Source organism: Erigeron canadensis, chromosome 1, assembly GCF_010389155.1.
Source record: "Erigeron canadensis isolate Cc75 chromosome 1, C_canadensis_v1, whole genome shotgun sequence".
Taxonomy (NCBI): domain Eukaryota; kingdom Viridiplantae; phylum Streptophyta; class Magnoliopsida; order Asterales; family Asteraceae; genus Erigeron; species Erigeron canadensis.
Genome location: NC_057761.1, coordinates 42484734 through 42507370, shown reverse-complemented (window position 1 = coordinate 42507370; position 22637 = coordinate 42484734). Strand labels below are relative to the sequence as shown.

Genomic DNA, 22637 nt, shown 5'->3' with positions numbered 1-22637 from the left:
TTTATACAAAGATGGAAAATTTTTATAAAAAAAAAAAAAATACCAAACTAGCCGTTAATTTCTCTCTCACTCTCTCATACGCTTCTCTCTCTATCTCTTTTCTCGTCAAAGCGTGCCGATCGGCTGATGGGGAGGGATGAAGAAGTGCATCGACGAGATGCTCACAATAAGGGCATCATTGACGAGCCCTTCAAAGGGTTGTCGACGAGCCTATTGTGATAGGCCTTAGAAATAAATGTGATCATTCTATTATTATTTTTTTCATTAAGGATAACTACTTTTGACAATAGAGTAGTTTCAGTATGACAAGTGTATTGTTGTGTTGTTTTTATTATCCATGCTTTACCCTTTACATGGAATACAAATCTTTAATAAAGTGGACAAGATAAAACATAAAGGAACAAATCTTACTATATCATGTCGATGTTAGAATGTTTTCACTTGTGTTTAATTAGTATATATGAAAATTCATTCAATTGTTCCTTTCACACAAGCTAGTCATAGTTATTAAAAGAATATATGATTAAAAATCATTTTGAGTGACGATTAAAACTCCCTAAAATCAATTATTTGCATAGCATTCAACATTTTGAATTCATTAAATAAATATGTGATTTACTTAAATTACAAGTTTTAGAATTGAGATTTGTTTTTTTAATCACATCTAAAGAACATTTAAAAGTTACGTAATATATAAAAAGACGTTTAATATATGTGTGTGTGGATATTGATCATATGGTGACATAATATATGTATATGTATAAGTTATATAAAGATGAAAAAAGTTCCACTTAGTATGTAAAAAGAATATATTAATATTTGGAACAAAAATGTCGATCAAAAAACAAGACCAAAGAGAAAGTTGGTCTTAAAACAGAAAATCTAATACAAGCCACAAAGAACTTGTGGTTCATAATATACTTCCTGATCCTACGTGGCATACCCTCGCTACTCTTTTTAACCCCTCACATTTTGAACACAGAAATATTTATACGGTAGTTACAATAACAACCCAACGACATAAAACATCTAAGACTCTCAACACACCATATATAATGTCGGAAGTAAAAGATCCAGCGATTAAGCTTTTTGGAAAGACTATTCAGTTGCTTCATCATCACGATCATGAAATTGTTCATGATAAAGCTAATGAACACGTCAAGGTATATATACAAGTTTATTTTTGGAGTGATAAGTGTTTAATATTGTTGGGTTGTTGTTAGATTTTGTTTGTCACTTCTTCTCATGTTAATTTTTTAAGAAAATTTGGGTTGATGTTATGGTTTTACTTTTGTTGTAATATAATCTTCAAATAGGTTTAGTTAACAATCTAAGCATGAGAAAATAATAATACTATCTCCAATGGGGATATTTTTGGACACCCTTGGGTGCTCTTAGGTGCCCTTAGATATCCTTTGCGGTTGAAACTTGTCCAAAACTAAAGATTTTTTGATGCATGCCCTTACCTAAATGCCCTTAGGCAGTTAGGTGCCCTTACTTATATTTCTTTTTTGTTTTTAGTGGAGTTAAAGTACATGTAAGGATATTTGTATGGTTGGAGATAAAATTATAGGATTTTAAGGATTTATAAGGATTTGTAAGGATATGATGTGGCAGCTCAAGGACGCTTAAGGACGTCCTTAGCATTGGAGATAGTCTAATAAGTGTATATATGAAGCATACCTTCCCTACATACACTACATGCGGGACAAATCATAAAATTGAAACAATATAGAGAAGAAAAAAAGGATGATACTATACGGCGTATGAAGTGTATGATCGAAGTGCCATGTAAATTACGTGTGGGGAGTACTACCCCAATCCAAATCTTGTAATATCATCAAGATTCATGCAAAGATTTAAGTTTTAGCTTGTAATTACTTGATAGATTCTTATAAAATCTTTTTAGATAAGCTTAATTTCTAATGAAAGTACAAATAATTCAGATATAAGAACTTGTAAACCTTTATATGAGAAATGTTTTTACAACTTTTTTTTTTTTTTTTTTGTGTTTAACGTAAGTAAAGTTGGTATATTAATTCTTAATGAGACGATATATGCACACTTTTTAGATTATCTATATCGTAACTTAAACATGTCTTGCTAAAAAAGGGTTAAGTCTTAATTACCAATACTCAAATAGAAACCCGGACCCATTTTTATATATACATCAAGATATACTTATTCCAAAAAATTTAAAAAAGCGTGGTTACTAATGAAGCTCTTGAATAAATTGATGGATGTCCTTGTAATACATTTCAGAAAACATTGGAGAAACAACATCCCACAACTCAAACAACAGAAGACACATGTCCATATCCATCAACATCTTCAAGATTAATCAACAATGATGATCCAAAAACACCACCAACAGAAAAAGAAACTTCATCAAAAAACACCACTAAAATCATCAAGGAGGATAGCCCGGCGAATGAGGATTATTATTCAAACTCATCAAACGTAGACGAAAAACCCCCAAAACCTTCAGACAAGATTCTACCTTGTCCTAGATGCAACAGCATGGACACAAAATTTTGTTACTACAATAACTACAACATGAACCAGCCTCGTCATTTTTGCAAAAACTGTCAAAGATACTGGACTGCGGGTGGAACCATGAGAAACACACCCGTTGGTTCGGGTAGAAGAAAGAACAAAAGTTCATCATCATCATCAACGGCTTCTTATTATCGTTGCAAGAACTCATCCTCTCCGCGCGTTTCCTTGTATCCACCGCCATATCAATACTACTGTGGTTATAATGTTCAAGTACAACCAATAATCCCATGGAGTATGCAATGGATACCTCCTCCTAATGATCAAATTTCCCCTAATTCTCCTTTAGGAAAGATTCAGAAAACGGCGCGTTTTGTTACCCAAAACATTACCATCCAATGAGGCTGCAAAAATTGTAACAACTCAATAAATGATGAAAATGGTAACATTTAATTTAATAAACGGAGATGGGAAGAATGAAGGCACTGTTGCTAGCTGGCCGGTTCATATATGAATGATACATGTGAATAAATTTTTATACATATATGAACAGATTAAGTCTGGAAAGTTTTAGATGTAAAGTACGTATGACGGTTTTAATTAGTGTACCTCATGATTATAATACTGTAAACAACTAAATTTGTTTAACAAAGGGGAAGGAGACAGAGAAAGAAAGATTTTTGAATGTGCTAAAGTGTAAGCTAGGTGGTGATGATTATGATGAATAACTGGTGAATCTTGTTAGAATATATGAACATAAACACATAACAAATCACGAGTACGCAGCGGAAAAGAAACGTTTATGCAATCATATTAATTAACAAAGTAATGAATAGAATATGTATACCTTTGTGCAAAGCTTCCAATAAAGTTGATAATAATAATAATTATTATTATAAGGTCTAAACTAAAACCCCTCTACGATCGAACACTTAACACCTTTATATCGTATGCTAGTACCCGATCACGAACTCACAAACCCGTTGTGTTTTTCCCCTTGATGTCGAACCCCAAAACCCAAAACCCTTTGGGTTTTTGCCCACGGTCGAACGAGAGAGAGAGAAGAGAGGAGAGTGTTTAGGGTTTTTAAAACTAGATATCTTGAATGAATGAATAAAACCCTTAACCCTTGATATTAATTAGAAGGGTTTTCTAACTTGATGAACAAGTTAGAATGGGATTAGGAAACTCCCGTAGGCTTAAATAAATACCGGACATGCGTTTATTATAACATGATCATATTCCAACAAATCTAATCTAAGTCAAGAATATATACTCATATATAGTTATAGTTGTTCTAGTACCCCTACCTAGTGCTTTTTATGTCATGAACTTTTTTATCTAAAGTAACATTACTCCCACTAGCTTTGCGATATACACATGGCTCATCAAGATTTTGAGCAAAACCAAACTTCTTGATTTCCTCATCAAACCTTTTATTCCAACTTCTTGATGCTTGCTTCAATCCATAAATGGACCTTTGAAGTTTGCACACTTTGTCGGGATGATTTGGATCGACAAAACCTTCCGGTTGAACCATATAGACTTCCTCGTCTAGAAAACCGTTTAAGAAGGCGGTTTTGACATCCATTTGCCATATCTCAAAGTCATAGAATGCAGCTATGGCTAAGATGATCCTAATAGCTCTAATGTCCACAACGGAAGAAAAGGTCTCCTCATAGTCAACTCCGTAAAGTTGAGTATAGCCTTTCGCCACAAGACGAGCTTTATAGGTGTGTACATTTCCATCCATGTCGGTCTTCTTCTTGAAGATCTATTTACACCCAACGGTTCTACCATTTGGTGGAAGATCAACCAAGCTCCAAACTTGATTATCTTTCATGGATTTCATTTCCACATTCGCAGCTTCAAGCCATTTGTCAGACTCCGGATCCGATAATGCAGCATTGAAATTAGGAGGTTCATTTAAGTCTCCTAATATGTGTTCTTTAGATTCAACCATAAGATTTAATCTTTCACGAGCACGTATTGTCCTTGAGGACCTACGAATTGGAATCGCATTATCATTATCTTCAACTTGATATTCATGAGATTCATCTCTTTGAACATCCCCCCCCCCCAAGTTGATGATTGCTAGTCTTTTCAGAAGTTGACACATCTTGCTCTTGAACCTCATCAAGTTCTACAATCCTCCCACTGTCTTCTTGAGATATAAGCTTCTTTTAAAGAAACTCAGCATATCGGAAAACTTTGACAGTGTTTTTGGTAGGAAAGTAGAAGTAGTAACCCATCGTTTCCTTTGGGTATCCTACAAAGATGCACTTAACGGATCTAGGTTCTAGTTTGTCAGGCGTATCTCTATTTACTAAGAGCCTCACATCACCAAACCCGTAAGTAAGACAAATTGGGAACACTCCCATGCCACAGTTCATGCGGTGTCTTGTCAACCTTCTTGGTTGGAACCATACTGAGAATGCGTACAACAGTCTCTAGGGCATAATCCCAAAATGAAAAAGGAAGAGTTGTAAGATTCATCATGGATTGAACCATTTCAAGCAATGTTCGATTCCTCCTCTCCGATACACCATTATGCTGTGGAGTATATGGAGGAGTAAGCTGTTGAATGATTCCACAAGCTTTAAGATAATCTTTAAACTCTTGGCTTAAGTACTCACCACCTCGATCCGAACGAAGAATCTTGATGGTTTTACCGAGTTGATTTTCTACTTCACTTTTAAACACCTTGAATGTTTCGAAAACTTCATGTTTATGTTTCTGAAAGTAAACATAACCATAACGACTAAAATCATCCATAAAAGTGACAAAGTAGCTAGCACCTCTCCTTGACACATGTCTAAATGGGCCACATACATCCGAATGTATTAGTCCAAGTAGCTCTTTAGCCCTCTCCATTTTATTTCGAAAAGGTTTTCTTGTCATCTTGCCGGAAACACAAGATACGCATTTATCAAATGATTCATCACTTGATTCTAAAATCCCTTCACGTTGAAGTCTCTCAATGCGTTTCTTGCCAACATGAGCAAGTCGACAATGCCAAAGATAAGTCGAGTCCAAATTGGGCTTGACTCGTTTGCTAACATTATACATTGAATTATTTGAATCACAACCACGCATATCAATTTCATAAATACCATCACAAGCAATAGCATCAAAATAATGGACATTATTTCTAGAAACTGAAATACCAATATCATTAAAAACATTAATGAATCCGTTGTCTTTCAACAAAGAAACTGAAATTACACCTCTAGTAATAGACGGTGCATAGTGACAATTGTCTAAAACAATAACTAAACCAGAAGGTAAAACTAAATGATAGTCGCCTATTTCTTCTACAACCGCCGATAGACCATTGCCCACGAACAGTTGTAAAGATCCTGGTTTCAGTTTCTTTTTCCTTCTAAGCCCCTGTAAAGAATTACATATATGAGTACCACACCCGGTGTCGTAAACCCATGAATAACGCTTAGAAAAGGAATATAATTCAATTGTGAAGATACCTGAAGTACTGGTTGAACCAGCTTGCTTCTTCTTCGCATTCAACTCGGCTAGGTATTTAGGACAATTCCTCTTCCAATGTCCCACTTCATCACAGTGAAAACAAGTTTGGTCCTTAGCCTGTTTATCCTTTTTCGCTGGAGGCATTTTCTTTGGTTTCGGGACTGAAGTACTTTGCTTTCCCTTGCCATCTTTCTTGCCCTTAGCTCTTGGTTGCTTTGGTTTCTGGACTCTTCCCCCCTTGATCGTGAGAACTTGGGGTGTATGAGATTTCTTTGGAAGCTTCTTTTCAAACTCATTAACCATAGCATGAAGTTCAGCAACGGTTTTACTCATGCTATGCATATTATAATTGCGCACAAACTCCTCTAAATCCTTAGATAAAGACTTGAGAATTATGCCAATCACAACAGCAGGAGGGTAAGCATGATTCAACCTTTCTAATTGCTCAAAGTACGTTTTCATCTTTAGTACATGAGGCCCAACCGGTGTTCTTTACTCGTGCCTTAAGTCATGAAGTACATCAATGAGATCGAATAACTCCACTCCGGCTTGTTTCTCGTACAAAGACTTGAGTTCTTTGATCATATCACATGGGAAATAGTTCTCAAATTGCTTTTGAAGCTCAGCATTCATTGTTCCAAGCATCAAACAAGCAACCTCATTATGTCTATCGTACTGAGCAGCATAATGAGCTAACTCCTCATTAGTAGCATTAGCTCCTGGAACAACGAGTCTCTCCTCTTCAAGGATTTCATATTTCCTTTCAGCTCTTAGAACTATTCTCAGCTGACGAAACCAATCATTGAAGTTTAGTCCAGAAAGTTTTTCTCTTTCTAGCATCGACCTAAAAGCCGATTGGTGTGTGTTTTGAGTAGGATTTGTTGTTGCCATCTACAAAACAGACAAAAGTTCAATTATCGGTATTTTCGATAATTAATCCTTAAGAAATGTAATTTACCCATGTTAAATACTTTTAACAATTAATTTCATTAAGGCTAGGATCCAATTTGACATACCATCACCGCATCAGTTGATCTGCTAGAGATGATGATACTCAGAATGGTAAGTAACGATTAGTAATTGCATATCTAATGCAACTCGTAGAGTTATGGAACTTACAACAACACTAAAGGGGTCTTTAAGTGTTTTGTAAACATGTTTTTGTTCCATCTTATGTCACGGGTCAAGGTCTCACCGTCTTAACTCGTTTTAAGTCGCCCAATTAAGAACGTGTAAATAGTCCGCCATTGGTCTCACAACGGGTCGGTAATCTACCCTCAAGAGATACCACCTGCCTACGGTCTCACATAGGGTCAAATAGTAACTGGGAGGTGTTCTAAGCGAAGTGGGTGGCAATGACTTAACTTTGAATGGGTAATGCATTTGATGTAAATCAAAGTTTATGTATGAAGACTCATGCAGATCTTCATAACATAATATTTAATAAAATCATTTTGTATAGTCTTAACAACACAAGAGAGCTCGGTAGCTCCATTTGAACGCACAAAGAAGCGCAAGGGCAAAGGTTTGCGATGGACGCAATTAAAAACCCACCCTTTTAGAAGGCTAGCGCACTCCGATTTATACCTCTCTTAGAGTTTGTTCAAATGGGTGAGCCGGTGTATCTCAAGGTTGTAAGACTCCAATTTTATTAAAAAAAAAAAAAATCTTTTATTGCTTAGTCAAGTTTTTTATTTTCTCAAAACTATTTTTCATCACCATTTATACCTCAATAAATACGCAAAACAATAAACTTACTAATCTATTAACTATTAAGCATGCAACGAATTATGGTAGGTCACCTAAACATGTCACTATGGTTTCTATTATGTCTAAGCCGGCTTCCCCTTCAAAGAAGAGGACTACATACATCAAGTTGCCTTGATTGCGTAAGCCTTAAACATATATAAAACAATCAATTATCACATAAGCACATAGTTGCTGACTGGAATTTTCCAGTAGCTTCACGACCAGTTTAGACCTGTTTCTGGTTCGATTCAGATTTCGACAAGAACTACAAAGTTTTATCCCTATGTGTTGAGCATCTACAGTTCAAAACACAGCCTCTAACTCATTACGGTTTAAAAGATATGATTTTTTTAGTAAACTGTCGCAAAGCAGAAAAATCACACGAAAAATTCACATAGTCACACAATTATCTCATAATTAACCCTAATTATTGGATCATAATGCTATGCCTTTTATATCACTATATCTTAGTAATAATCACAAGGAATTTTGCATGAATCCCTTATGATTTTTACTATTATTTAACAACCTTAAATAAATCAAGTACACAAGCATACAATTTATATCAAATAAACATGCCAATTCATAATATCAAAACTTGCTTAGAGTGTTTCAATTAACCATTAAATTAGTTTGAACTTAATTAAACAAATCCCTAATTTATTTAATTAAAATTCGATTTTTATAATAAATAAAACAATTAAACCACAACTTTTAATATATAATTATTAATAAACTCGAACCAACCCTAAACCCCCCTTCAAGTTTTGATCTTTGTAACTAATAGATCACATAGGTGGCTCGTGATACCACTGTTAGAATATATGAACATAAACACATAACAAATCACGAGTACGCAGCGGAAAAGAAACGTTTATGCAATCATATTAATTAACAAAGTAATGAATAGAATATGTGTACCTTTGTGCAAAGCTTCCAATAAAGTTGATAATAATAATAATTATTATTATAGGGTCTAAACTAAAACCCCTCTACGATCGAACACTTGACACCTTTATATCGTATGCTAGTACCCGATCACGAACTCACAAACCCGTTGTGTTTTTCCCCTTGATGTCGAACCCCAAAACCCAAAACCCTTTGGGTTTTTGCCCACGGTCGAATGAGAGAGAGAGAAGAGAGGAGAGTGTTTAGGGTTTTTAAAACTAATTATCTTGAATGAATGAATAAAACCCTTAACCCTTGATATTAATTAGAAGGGTTTTCTAACTTGGTGAACAAATTAGAATGGGATTAGGAAACTCCCTAAGGAATTTCGCCCCCCCCCCTTGTACAATTAGGAAACTTCTAATTTACAATTTAATCCTTCCTCTTTAATTAATTAAACACTATTAAACCTTTAACATAGTTTAATTAATAATTCAAGTGATCATTTAATTAATATATTACTATAATATACTAATTAAATATACAAAGTTAACGTGTCTTTTTGTGTAACCCCGTAGGCTTAAATAAATACCGGACATGCGTTTATTATAACATGATCATATTCCAACAAATCTAATCTAAGTCAAGAATATATACTCATATATAGTTATAGTTGTTCTAGTACCCCTACCTAGTGCTTTTTATGTCATGAACTTTTTTATCTAAAGTACACACAACTTGCATCAAAAGCAATAAAAATTGTCTTTAAAAAGATTCAAATAGATGTGATATAATACGTTTAATTAATCCAAATGAATTTAGTTCGAATCATATTCGTACCAATAAAGAAATGATAATATAATTTGATCGATCTATTACATTTAAGATGTGGTTCCTTTTAATTAAGATTATTGGTTTTAAGTTCAGTGAATTGTATGCAAATCTACTAAAAATATTGGTGAGATATGATAGTATACTAAAAGTCTTAATCTGCATTACATCTGAATTGACCTTTTTCTCTCTTCCGCAAGCCTTATAAAGACGAGCAGTCCTTATTTTACGGTTTAGCAAAACATACTAATTACAGCCTTCCCAATTTAGTAGTTTAATATATGCCACTTACAGAAAAAAACTAGATATAGAAATTCATACAAAATTCGTTCTTATATCATGCATGTAGATAATCCAACAACGTAAACCTATTAATCTACTATTGATTGGTAATTAATTAATATATATGACTGTGAAATATTTTACAAAAGGGTAATGATCAATCCTCCTAAATTATTAGTCTAAAAATCCTCCTAATTAATAGGATTGTGACATGTGGAAAATCAGGGGTGAGATTAGGAAATAGAATTAGTGGATTCCATGTATTAGCAAGTGAATATATTAAGAGGATTTTTAGGAAGATTGATTAGGAAGATTTATCATTTTCTTTTACAAAAAATAATATTAACGATTGTAAAACAATGAAATTTATGATCGATTGTGAATACGTATGTAGGATTGAGATAAAAGGTGGAAAGAATAAATCATATGGATAAATTGTGGCGAAAGACTAGTTACGAATGATGTGTTTAGGACTATTTATACATTATGTCCGAATTCAAGTAATACCTCTTCCATATATTAAAAAATTACATTCTAACATCACATTTTATTTATATTTTTAACAACAATCTATCTATATAAGTATATGACTATAAAGTTAAAACAATTTTAACTCTTAATGGATGACTTGGTTAGTCTATAAAATGGAAAATTTCATAAAAAGGTAACCTATTTACATGAAATTCCTATTAAAGGTAATCTATTTTGTTTTCGTCTATTTAAAGGATCCTATTTTCAAAAAATTCTTAATAAAGGGTATATATATATATACTAGCATTGTACCCGTACAATGAGGCAGCGGTGACGGCGACGGTGGTTTAGTGGTATCGGTGACGGGTGGTGATCGATGACATCGACAATTGGTGTCGAGTGGTCTAACCGTGTAAGTTGATACAATGGTGATAGTTATATTTTAGAAGATAAGAGTTTAAAATGTAAATTAATTCATTAAGGGTAATTTTGATAATATCTAATAACCCTTTCCTTAAGGGTTATTTATTAAGGGCAATCTAGTAATTTTCCATCTAACTATTTTCTAACTCTTTTCTAAAATAAAGGGTAAATAATCATTATAAAAGAGTAGTAGATATATATGTATATATATATATATGTGGGAAAAGTGAGTATGGGGTTGTTCCCCATCTAAGCTTAGATAGAGAACCCTCACATACAAATATTTTAATATTTGTTTGAATTTTAAATTAATTAGATGTGAGGGTTTCCCATCTAAGCTTAGATGGGGGACAACCTCATACTCACTTCCCCCTATATATATATATATAGGGGAAAGATAATTATAGTACAAGCAATAAAAAAAAGTATAAGAAGTACAAGGGGATATTCTATGTAGCACCGAAATGGATACGGCAAAGGGGTACGGGAACGGGAAACGACAAAACTAAAAAATGCAAGATACGGGTACGGCAATAAAAAACATACAAATTTAAAATATATCAATTTTTTATAGACAGACTTGAGACTTTAGATATTATGTATAACTGTATTTGTATAATATATGCTTGATCACTCATCGAATGTTTAGTGTTTAATAATTGAAAATTAAAAAAAATCGAATGTTGATCAAATTGTATATAATATAGCCTGTTTGGAATACGAAAAGTCCATTAAACTCTGATATTAATTAGACTCAGTATGAAAACTTCAAAAAAAACGTTTCGGTATCTATGGAAAATTCAAGGAAAAGTTTCACTCGTATTTCGTACACGGAAACATTTCCATGGAATTTCTGAAACGGGTACGGCTACCTGTTTAGAGTTTCAGTGCATCATAGGGGATATTTTCTTCCTCCTTCCTTCTTCTCCGACGAGACTGTCACCGCCAGCCACCACCTCCTTCTTCTCCGGTGAGATAACCACCGTCACCACCATCATCTCTGACCACTCCAACCACAGCGAGACTGTACCGTATCAAACCGCCACCATCTCTTGAATCGCCGCCCATCAAATCCATACGATTCCCAAATGCGTCCCGTGACAACCAATTTAGAACGGATGAGGGCACATCCGTATCGTATCCACCCGAAAACGAACCTCATTCTCACTGGAAAATTCGTCGGAGATGTCTCCGGAGATGGTGGCGGTGGTTGTCTCGCCGAAGAAGGAGAAGGGGTGGCGGTCGCCGGAGAAGAAGGTGGTGGCTGGCAGCGGCAGTCTCGCCGGAGAAGAAGGAAGAAGATCTAACGGTGCCTTGTAGTTTTGTACTTTTTGGATTGTTTGTACTATAAATAACCCACTCCTATGGGTTATTTAGAGTACAAGCAATCCAAAAAGTACAAGGCACCATTGGATTTTCTTCCTCCTTCTTCCTTCTTCTCTGGTGAGACTGCCGCCAGCTACCACCTTCTTCTTCGACAACCGCCACACCACCTCCTTCTTCTCTGGTGAGACAACCACCGCCACCACCTCCGGCGACATATCCGGCGACTTTTCCAGCAAGAATCAGGTTTGTTTTCGGGTGGATGCGCGTTGCCCTCATCCGTTCTAAACTGGTTGTCACCAGACGCATATGGGAATCGCATGGATTTAAAGGGTGGCGATCCAAGAGATTGTATCGGTTTGATATGGTACGAGTGAAGCCCTTGTTGCCAGCGCCGTCGTCGTGGTTGGGGTGGTCGGAGATGATGGTAGTGGTGGTGGTTGTCTCGCCGAATAAGAAGAAGGTGGTGGTTGGCGGGGGCAGTCTCGCCAGAGAAGAAAGAAGAAGGAGGAAGAAGATATCCCTTGTACCTTTTGGATTGCTTGTACTCTAATTATCTCTATCTTTATATATATATATATATATATATATATATAAAGATAATTTGAGACCAACTAAAAAAAGTCCAAAAAAGGACCATTGATTTTCGTAACCTACACACCACCATCATCATCTACTACGACATATAAGACTTTTTTGTAAAAACACTAAAGACTTTCCAGCGACGGGCCCACCAGAAAATCATGTGTTACACATGATTTTCTGGTGGGTCCGTCGCCGGAAAGTCTTAGTGTTTTTACAAAAAAGTCTTGTATATCGTAGTAGATAATGATAGTGTACAAAAATCAATGGTCCTAGTTGGTCCTAAAATAAGAGGTGGTCTCAAAATATCTCACCCCTATATATATATAATATTTATATAGGGTAACATTCCGGTGAGAATACTTAAAAAACATCATTTTGATGCATTAAAAGTCCATAAAATTAACATAGTGCATAACTAATTATCATTATTTAAGTGTTTAACAACACATTGGCCTGTCAAAATCACGAAAATCATGTTTTTTGTTTTGTGCATTCATCTTGGATGCATATTCTTCAAAACGATGCATCCACCAAAAAACGTGATTTTTTCGATTTTGACAGATCAATGTGTTGTAAAACACTTAAATAATAATAATTAGTTATGCACTATGTTAGTTTTATGCACTTTTAATGCATCAAAATGATGTTTTTTAAGTGTTCTCACCGTTCTTATTTTAAGACTGTTCTTATTTGATTGTTCCCATATATATATATATTTCAAGTAAATCTAATCTTAGGGTATGTTTGGCACAAAAGCTTGAAGCTGAGGCTGTAGTTAAGGGCTTGGGGCTGGAGCTTAACGTTGGGGCTAGAGGCTGGGGCTTTTTTTTCAACTCTCTTCCTACGAGCTTTTATTTTAAAGACCTTTTGGGGCTTTTAGGAGTTTTTCGGGGCTGGGGCTTTTGATTTCTTATGTATTATCAAATAGAGTTATAATTTTCAAATGAACTTATTTTTAAAAGCTAAGGGCTTTTAAGACCTTAAAAACCCCTTGCTAAACAGTCCCTTAGTGTTGGTTTGTTAATCAGAACTGCGGCAAAATGTGGATGAAAATTCCTTGTTAATTTACAAAACTCATTCAACTACATAAAATTATCGTTAAATTAAAAGGAATTTTATAATTGCTACAGTTAATATTAATATAGTATAATTAGTAAAAGTGGACTTCTAAGTCAAGGTCTAGCAGACTTGATGATTTCATACATCGATATCTTCTTGACTTAAGTTGACACGCATCAATAGCTATCTTGATAGTTACTGTTCTATCGCTGTTATCTTATACTCGTATTTAAGTTTACATGTTAGTTTCTTATGTTTTTCATACTTACATGCTTTATCAATAATTTTTAAAAAATAATAATAAATAATTAAATATGTCTAATAATATGCTTAAAAGTATGTCTAATACATTCAAGTTTTGACACATGGATTCCACACCTATTCTTTCATATATAATCTTTATCATTAAATTTGTCATGTGTCAATATCTCTTTATTAGACATATACCAATATTTTAGATACATTAATTATTTTCCTTTAAAAAATATTACATGTTCAATTTTAGAATGTCAACGGTTTCTTTATCTTGTACAAATGATAAAACTGTCTACATCTTATCACTACTTTAGTCTATACGCGTGGTATTTGATTATTAGATACAAGTATATAGTAAATGTTTATTAACCAAGACTTAAAAAAGTATATATTATTAATTATATTTGTCTCAAAACCATTTAGTAAGCTAAAGTAATCTGCGATTATATGGATTGGGTTTCATTCAACTTCATAGAAAATTCATATTGGTTTTGTCACCTTTAAAGTCAAGCAGTCAACCCTCACTATCCTACACACATTTTAAATTTCGAGATCATAGTAGTTGTTCGTATTTTTTCCATAAAATTTCTCAGAAATCTTGTTGCAAAACAGGAATAAAACAATTGCTAACATATTCTTTAACACAATATATAATGTCTTGAAACCTTACACTCCAATGGCATCAAGTATTCAGCATTTTGAAAAACATATCCAACTATTCTTTCACTATTAAAATAATTCAATTCCATTCCGCTTTGTAACCGCTAGCTTCAGTTAATTCTTGTTCAAAAAGTGTTGATTAATACTTGACTCACACTTGATCCAAAATGGAGGTGAAACCTTTGAAAAGAATTTCATTTTCCATCCTTGCAATTTTCAAAATTGCATTGTTTGAATTTAATAAATGCAACTTTTTGTCAAAATACCTTCATGCTTCCATCAGATCTCTAGCAGCCCATTTGCCCAACTCATGGAACAAATTAAGCACTACCACCATATCATCTGGCCTAATTACTACTAAAGAGTTTTTGACTTCTGAAGAGATAAACATGGTCATGGTTCAACTAGGATTGCAACAACATTGTTGCCGTATGGGGAACAGTAGCATTGACATTTTGTCGGTGTTTGATGATGCAGAACCGACTTTGAGTGAAGTTAAGGTGGCTTTTAATTTGTTTGATGAGAACTTAGATGGTTTTATAGACGAGTTTGAATTGCACAAATTGTTGTGCAAGTTTGGACAACAGGAAATGGCAAACTTTGAGGAATGCAGAAATATGATCAAGGGATTTGATGTCAATGGGGATGGACTCCTTGACTTTGATGAATTTGTTAGACTCATGGAGACATGTTCCTTTTAAAACATATATGGCTCTTTCTTTGGTTAATTGTTTGTGTTATATTATGTGTTGACTTATATGTCTAATTAGAATGTATAACTAAAAGTTATCCAAAATAAGCACTTATTGGGTTAATGAGTATCCTATTAAGAATTATTTGAACATCTACTTTGCTCAGTTGCTGCATGTGTGTGATATAAGTAAAGTATACATATATAGAGAGAATACTGTAATATACCTCGCTCGACAATATATACATACACTGCACACACACTGTGAATTAATGCTTAATGAGAATCATAAACAGGTAAAGACACTCTATGTAAGATCAAACCACAGAAACAACTTTGAAAATTTATATTAGCCTCCACCAATTAAGAAAAGTAATTACAAAGAGACTAATATCTTATGATCCATGTGTGAGAATGGTGACTTATTGGGCATAAGTTTTATGCGGTGTGTGCTCTGGCCTCTGGGTACCAAGACGGTACATGGGACCAGAGGGTTCTCACCCATTTACTCTTTTTTTTTTTTAAGATACGAACTTAGGTATAAGCCCAATATGTTTTTTCTTCAAACACCTAGCTAAATACTGTTTCACACCAATTCTACTCTTGCTCGGCTGCTCCTAAAACTACCCCAAATATATGTATGCCAAGGTAAAAGCCCATTATGTGCGGTTGGAGTTTATATATTTGCTCACACTCACTAGATACCCACAAAAATGCTTATTCAATTATGATCTTCAATCATAATATATGTATGCCAAGGTAAAGGCCTTTAAGTTACTCTTTGCGCACTCATGTCAAATTATGATCTTCAATCAGGTGTTGGTTGCTTCAAATATTGAATATACTTCTAAGCTATGAATTCAACAAGCCCTACGGTACTATCTAAACAGCCCATGGGCTTAAGCACTTCTTCTGAATAAGTGAGTTTGTAATTTGTATCTTTCCATCCCGTGAAAATGTGAGTTACGCTAGGCCCAAATATTGATATAATTCCATCTCCATTAAACATAAAATACTTTCTGACCCATTACTTTTTTTTTTTATAATTATTATAGCTTTGTCCCAACCCAAATACCCAATGCTCCTTCTAAAATCCACAATAAAACATGGACGTGGGTTCACAAAAGACTCGCTAGACTAGATCCAGAAAAACGTAGAGCCGAGCATTCGAGTAACCTTCTTTTAACGTGGTGTCCAGTTTATATATCTGTAATATAAATTCGACCAAGTTGTTATGAGTCCAAACTCAATTAACTAGAGCGATATGTATTTAAAAGTTGACTATACTTGATACATCAGTCTTCAAATTGGGCCTAAACTGTTCATTTCAAGTATGGGCTTTAACTAGTATATCAATAAATAAATAAATAATACTCGTACTCAATAGCTACTTCTCATTTTACTTTATATTTGCCAAAGTAGGAAAACAAGTCATAATCTAATAAGTGTACAGGTGTCATAGTTGTCAAAACTTGTAATTTTGACTCGACTAGAAAACATGATTTTTTTACTCGTGATTAGACTCGTAAGAGTCAGAATATTTTTAAATATTACATAATGTAATATAGTATAGTTATATATATTACATTATTATATACAAAATATAAGTTCATTATCTTAATAGATTTGAGTAACATATTCGCAACAAAAGAATGAAAAGTAATAGATGACACACATAATAATGCAACAATAAATATAGGAAAATGATTAATTCTCCTAAAAATCATCCTAAATCTTCTAAAACTTGACATGTAGATTCAACTAATTCTCTTATCTAATATCATCTCTTGATCATGCCACATGTCATAATATTGTAATTAGGAGGATTTTCAGGTTTATTGGTTAGGAGGATTAATTATTTTCCAAAAATATAATATATAATCATACTATCAAATCACAATAATTATACATGACTCGGTCCAAGTACATACAGTAACTCGTAAAAATCCGGACAAAAACGAGTCACCTAGTGAACCGACTCGTTTTTGGTATAAATCAACTCGATTTTGGTAAGAGTTTAACAAGGATGGAGCGTGTAAATTAATTGAAATTTTCATCTCAAATGAACAACACATTTCATTGCGCAAAATAATGCAAGGGGATCATGCCAAAAAGGGGGCCAGGGTCATGTAACTTATTTTCTGTTATGTTCTCACCAAAAGATATGTTTTGATGATGACAATGTTGTTAGCTTTTTACATGCATATATATGTGTGTGTGTCCTCTCCCATCCCATGTGAATATCATGAACAATCACACCTGCGAAGATTCTGCTGAGGAAAGGATGTTTGGCCGTTACTCCTCTTATGAATGAATTTCATAGCATAGTAATAATATATACTAGTAATTAATTACCACAAAAACATATACTTTATTATTTTTGGAAATTTATGTATAAGTAAGAGTATACTTGTTAATTACTTAACAAAAATAGTAATTAGCTAACCATGAGAGATATTACTAATTAAAGAACTTATCATCATATATATGTTCAATTCAGAAAAAAAGAAAATTAAGAACTTGTCATCATGCATGGTACTTTTGGATTTTTTTTTATTATACGGAGTAGTATTAGAGAACTTTTATGTATTTAATAAACTTTTTTTAGAAAGTGATTCGTGATATAATATAACAATTTAACCATGGTATGAGATCCAAAATGATAAGTATTTTGTAAAGATTTTGGTTAAATGTAAAATGATAAGTAAGAGATGATAGTAATTTAACTAACTAGTTGATAATAATAATAATAATAATAATAATAATAATAAATTGACAATAAAGTTGAATTTGACATTAACTAAAAAAAGAAAATTTTTAAGAAATTACACTCCCTTGCTAAATATGAAATGAAATACTACTAGCTAGTATTTCAACTAAGTGGCTCCAACTCCAAGAAAGTCTATAAGAGGGGGTGTAATGTCAATATTAGCTTCTGAAAACTGCTGACTTTGATAAACTTGCGGTGCTGGTGCTGTTACTACTGCTGAAGTAGTACGGATTATTGTATTATCTGCACCAGAACTGTTGTAATAAACATTTTGATGATGATGATAATATGGATGATGATGATGGTTTATGCCAGCGCTGCTCACCATCATCAATGGTACCACATGTTGATGTTGATGATCATACAAATTTGTATTGGTAGTAGTATTTGAACTCATCATCCATGATGATGTGTTTGATGTTCTTGATGATAATAATTTGTCATGATGATCCAAACATGTATGTTTATTGTTAGTATTGAAAATGTCCATCATCATCATCATCTGATTATTGTTGGTCTTGCCACCTGAAAAAATATCAACACACCAAAATGGTAAGCTATATCTTTGACACAAAAAGATAACAAAATACTAGTATTACATAGCCCATATATATATATATGGGTCCTAGTACCTACTTTTACACTTTAATAACTTGTACATGTGTACATCATATTTGCATTGAAAGGAAACTCATACGCTTTGGTTTAGTCATTTCCCTTCACTACTTAAATATATACAAACATATATATAAGGTCCTTTTCCAAATATTTAATTTGTCACAAATAATCCTCTTACCTTTGACAACAAAACTTCCTAATAGTAACTTTTGCGTTTGTACACTAATTTCTTTTCAAATAATAGTATGGTATTTTTTGTTACACACAACACTACAAAAGAAAAAGAATCTTTCATAATGTGAAACCCTTTAAAATCACCTTAACTAATAACTAGCTACAAAATGTTAAAAATAAAATTACCCTTTCATATACGTACGTACGATAGATTTTTTTTTCAAAATGCACTGCACCTTAGTTAATTAAAAGACATATATAAAGAAGAAAAGAAGAGAAAAACTCACCAGATGAGATAAGACCAAAAGGTGGTTGATGGGGAAACGTTCCGTTATAAGGTAGCGGTGGCGGGGGTGGTGGTGGAGTGGCGGAGCGGGTGGTGTCAGCTGATCTTGATGAACAAATATTGTGGTTGTGAGGAGGAGGAGTGAGGAGCATTCGTCGTTTGCGATGAGCATTGGATTGTTCTCTATATTTGCGAGCCATGATAACATGCCAATGATTCTTGACAGCATTATCAGTTCGACCAGGAAACAGCCTGGCAATCAAAGCCCATTTGTTGCCATACATTCTATGAGCCGTCATTAGCCTCTCTTCTTCTTCATCACTAAATGCTTTTCTGTTTATTCTTGGATCCAATTGGTTAAACCATCTCAGCCTACAACTCTTCCCTACATCCATCATTTCATTATTATTATTATTATTATTATTATTATATATATATATATAACACAATGTTCATTAAACAAGGCACAAAAACATAAACCAATTAAGGTCTAAAGGGTGTTTATTTTTTTTTAAGACATATCTATATACGAGTAGTTACTTTTATTTGTATAATAATAATACTGACTCCGTCCCATTAAAAATTTCCATACATCATAATGACAAATTTATAAAAGAAAAAATAGACTTTGAAAATTCAAAACCGGACACTTTTAATGCGACAGAACGAGTATATATTATCTGGATGATGAGTAAAGTTTACCTGATCTTCCTTCAAGTTTTTCAGCAATAAGGTTCCAATTTTGGGGACCATAAAGAGCAACAAGCTCTTTAAGTTTAGCATCCTCAGCAGGTCTCCAATGACCTCTTGCACATGTTTTTGCTCTCATTTTACCATTAATGTTAAAAGAAGTGCAACCACCACCACTAAGATTTAAGTCAATAAGTTCTTCTTGTTCTTCATCATCTTCCTCATCTTCTTGGTTATTATGAAAAGATGATGATGAAGATGTCATGAAATGATGGTTGTTATTGTTTAAAGATAGAGACCGAAAAGACTCCGAAAAAACCATCCCCATTGATTAATTTTGATATATGATGAACAAGAAGAAGAACAAAAAGTGTCAAAAAAATAAAAGAAGCTTTTTTTTGGTAGTTGTGGTTTAAGTTATTTTTTTGATGTATATATATAAAGAGATGAATTGTGTGTATCTACAGAGTATGAGTTAGACGTGCGTGCGGGTGCTGCTACAAAAAAAAAAAAAAACGTCATATAAATATGCTGGTTATAGAAATGTATGAAAGGGAGAGAGCTTTTTATGTGTGAAAATTTGGAGAAACAGGAAAAGCATTTTTTTAACAGAAGTCACAATGAACACACTCGTGGGGATGGTGGGGTAGTACGTGGGGGGGTTTGCGTACGTGGGGTGGAAAAACAAATAACTATTTCTTATAGCCTTCTCAATAATTAGTTTTGTGCAACCCTAGAGATGTGACTACTTGGAATTTTTTGTTATGGATTTTAGGGATTATAAAGATTCACGTCATAAGTCTTTAATTTCATCATAGTTTAGGTGATTTTTAATTAGCAAAATATTTCATCGTATTTCTAAGTTGTGTGCCATGTAAGTCGTTTTGTATAAACAGAAGATTTATGTCTATATGTGTATTATTTATAAGGCTATCTCCAGGTGTTTTTACTTCTTACACATCTTTCCATACATTTGTATGTCCTTCCTTGTTTATATCATTGAAGCTTCTTAATTTGGTATTGGATATTTGCCTATAGTTAAGGACATGTTTTTAGATATCTTTAAATGTGAGCATGATATTTAGGAGGGCCAAAATAAGATCATGTGTATATAATTGCTCGTTTAGTATATCTCTTGAAGGTTGTGTTAAACATTCATAATCCTTAATTGGCTATAATCACAAGTTTAAGATAATGATTAATACATTAAAGGTGAATATTTATTTTGTTTTTGGTGACAAATTATATAATAATCATATAAATAAAGAAAACTAGCATTAGATGTATTATTCAATATTGGTTTGTAAACATTAGTTGTCAAAAGTAAAACATACACAGAGTAAAACTTATTTGAGTCACCAAGGTTTTATTCTTGAGGTGGAGGGTTCAATCCCTGTCAAGTGCAGAATTGACTCTCCGTTAAATTTTTCATGTGCGGGAGCCTCTTGGAGATTTCTTTTGGCAACCGACTCAGTTTTGATGAAGCGGGATCCGGTTAAGATAACCGACTACCCACGCTGAGTAGGTACTTACCATGTTAGGTAGGGAGTGCGTCGACATTTCTATAATGTACACCTATCCAACAAAAAAAAACTTATTTGACAAATGAAAAAATAAGAGAGTGGTGGTGGTTTGTGGGATTTGAACCCACGCTAGTTGCTACAAAAGTGATTACAAGACATGCTTAAACCAACTGAATTCCTGATTGTTTACATTGATCATAGAACGTTGCATACTAAAAATCCTAGAAGGGCTAACACCCTCCTTTGGTCTCCACAAAATTTGTACTTAAGATGTTTTTATGATTGAATGTGTCCTTTAGATATCCACTGTTTACATGTGTCCTTAAGATATCCACTGTATTTATTTATTGTTTATATATAAAATATGTACTTAAGGATGTTTTTATGATTGAATGTAAATTGATAAGAATTTACCAATTAACAAGGAGTTAGCCTAGTGGTAAGGCAATCACTTGATGACCTTAAGGTCTCAGGTTCGATTCCTGTTTGTCACAAAAAATAATTCCTTTAAGGTACTTGTTACCAATAAAGCCTAGACTCACATGTGAAGTTTAAATACGCGGGTTCGATCATTCGAAGTGTCCAGATCATGTGAGGATTAGGATGGAGGTATTGTACCGGCATTATATGACTCATACGGGATGAGTCGATGGCATCAAATTGTGGTACCGGAGCTAGAGTTCCCTTTATTACCCTTTTTAAATTTATAAAAATTTTAAACATTTGTAATGAAGATAAAGGAAACCTAAAGACATCCTTAAGCTATCTTCAATGAAGATATTTTACACTTCCTTCCATATCCTTGTTTAGTTTGGTTATCCTTGTACATAACATCAAAGCATGTTTGTTCTTATTTATTCATAGAGAATTTGTCCATAGTTCATTATATGTTTTTAGATATCCTAGGTAAAAATATAATTATTTTAAGGATTAGTAAAGATATAATGTGTTAGTTAAAAGACACTTAGCATTCGGGATAGTCTAGCAATTATTAACTTCATCAGTTTTGCGAAAAGATTTGATCTTGGGTTTGGATAGACAATAATAATGTTCAGTTTTAGGAAAGTTTTGATATGGACGTTTGTGTCTACTGTTAGACATTACTTGGCCACATTGGCAAAAGATTCTTGTTTTGGTTTTTTGACATTTTTCAGTTAGTTTTAAATTTTCACCCCTGCAGAACTATATAAGTTGTATCCAGTCCCTTGGTTACTTATGTAATCAGCGCTACAGAATTAGATAAGTTGTAATGTTGGATCATATTATATCATCCCTAAGTATGTTTGTCATGCTCTTTGAAAAACACGTCTCGACTCCCTATTCCTCGACCAATATATGCAAAGTTACATTCTATCCAATCACACCAAAACGGCTCAACAT

The 22637-nt window shown here is 33.6% G+C and overlaps 3 protein-coding genes across 3 annotated transcripts; 2 read left to right on the top strand and 1 right to left on the bottom strand.

Annotated features, from left to right (window-relative positions):
• The first annotated feature begins 983 nt into the window (after positions 1 to 983).
• On the top strand, positions 984 to 3203 carry LOC122585811 (cyclic dof factor 3-like). The gene is made up of 2 exons (XM_043757934.1): positions 984 to 1163; positions 2263 to 3203. Exons 1-2 carry the CDS (start codon positions 1056 to 1058, stop codon positions 2896 to 2898), a joined length of 744 nt encoding a protein of 247 aa, XP_043613869.1. The 5' UTR covers positions 984 to 1055; the 3' UTR covers positions 2899 to 3203.
• Positions 3204 to 14672: 11469 nt separating this feature from the next.
• LOC122592825 (probable calcium-binding protein CML46) lies at positions 14673 to 15206 on the top strand. Its single transcript, XM_043765143.1, has one exon. The coding sequence runs from the start codon at positions 14673 to 14675 to the stop codon at positions 15204 to 15206; it is 534 nt and encodes a 177-aa protein (XP_043621078.1).
• Positions 15207 to 18034: 2828 nt separating this feature from the next.
• On the bottom strand, positions 18035 to 20062 carry LOC122586180 (transcription factor MYB105). The gene is made up of 3 exons (XM_043758286.1): positions 19747 to 20062; positions 19046 to 19429; positions 18035 to 18491 (listed from the first exon to the last, which is right to left on the bottom strand). Exons 1-3 carry the CDS (start codon positions 20060 to 20062, stop codon positions 18073 to 18075), a joined length of 1119 nt encoding a protein of 372 aa, XP_043614221.1. The 3' UTR covers positions 18035 to 18072.
• Positions 20063 to 22637: the final 2575 nt, after the last annotated feature.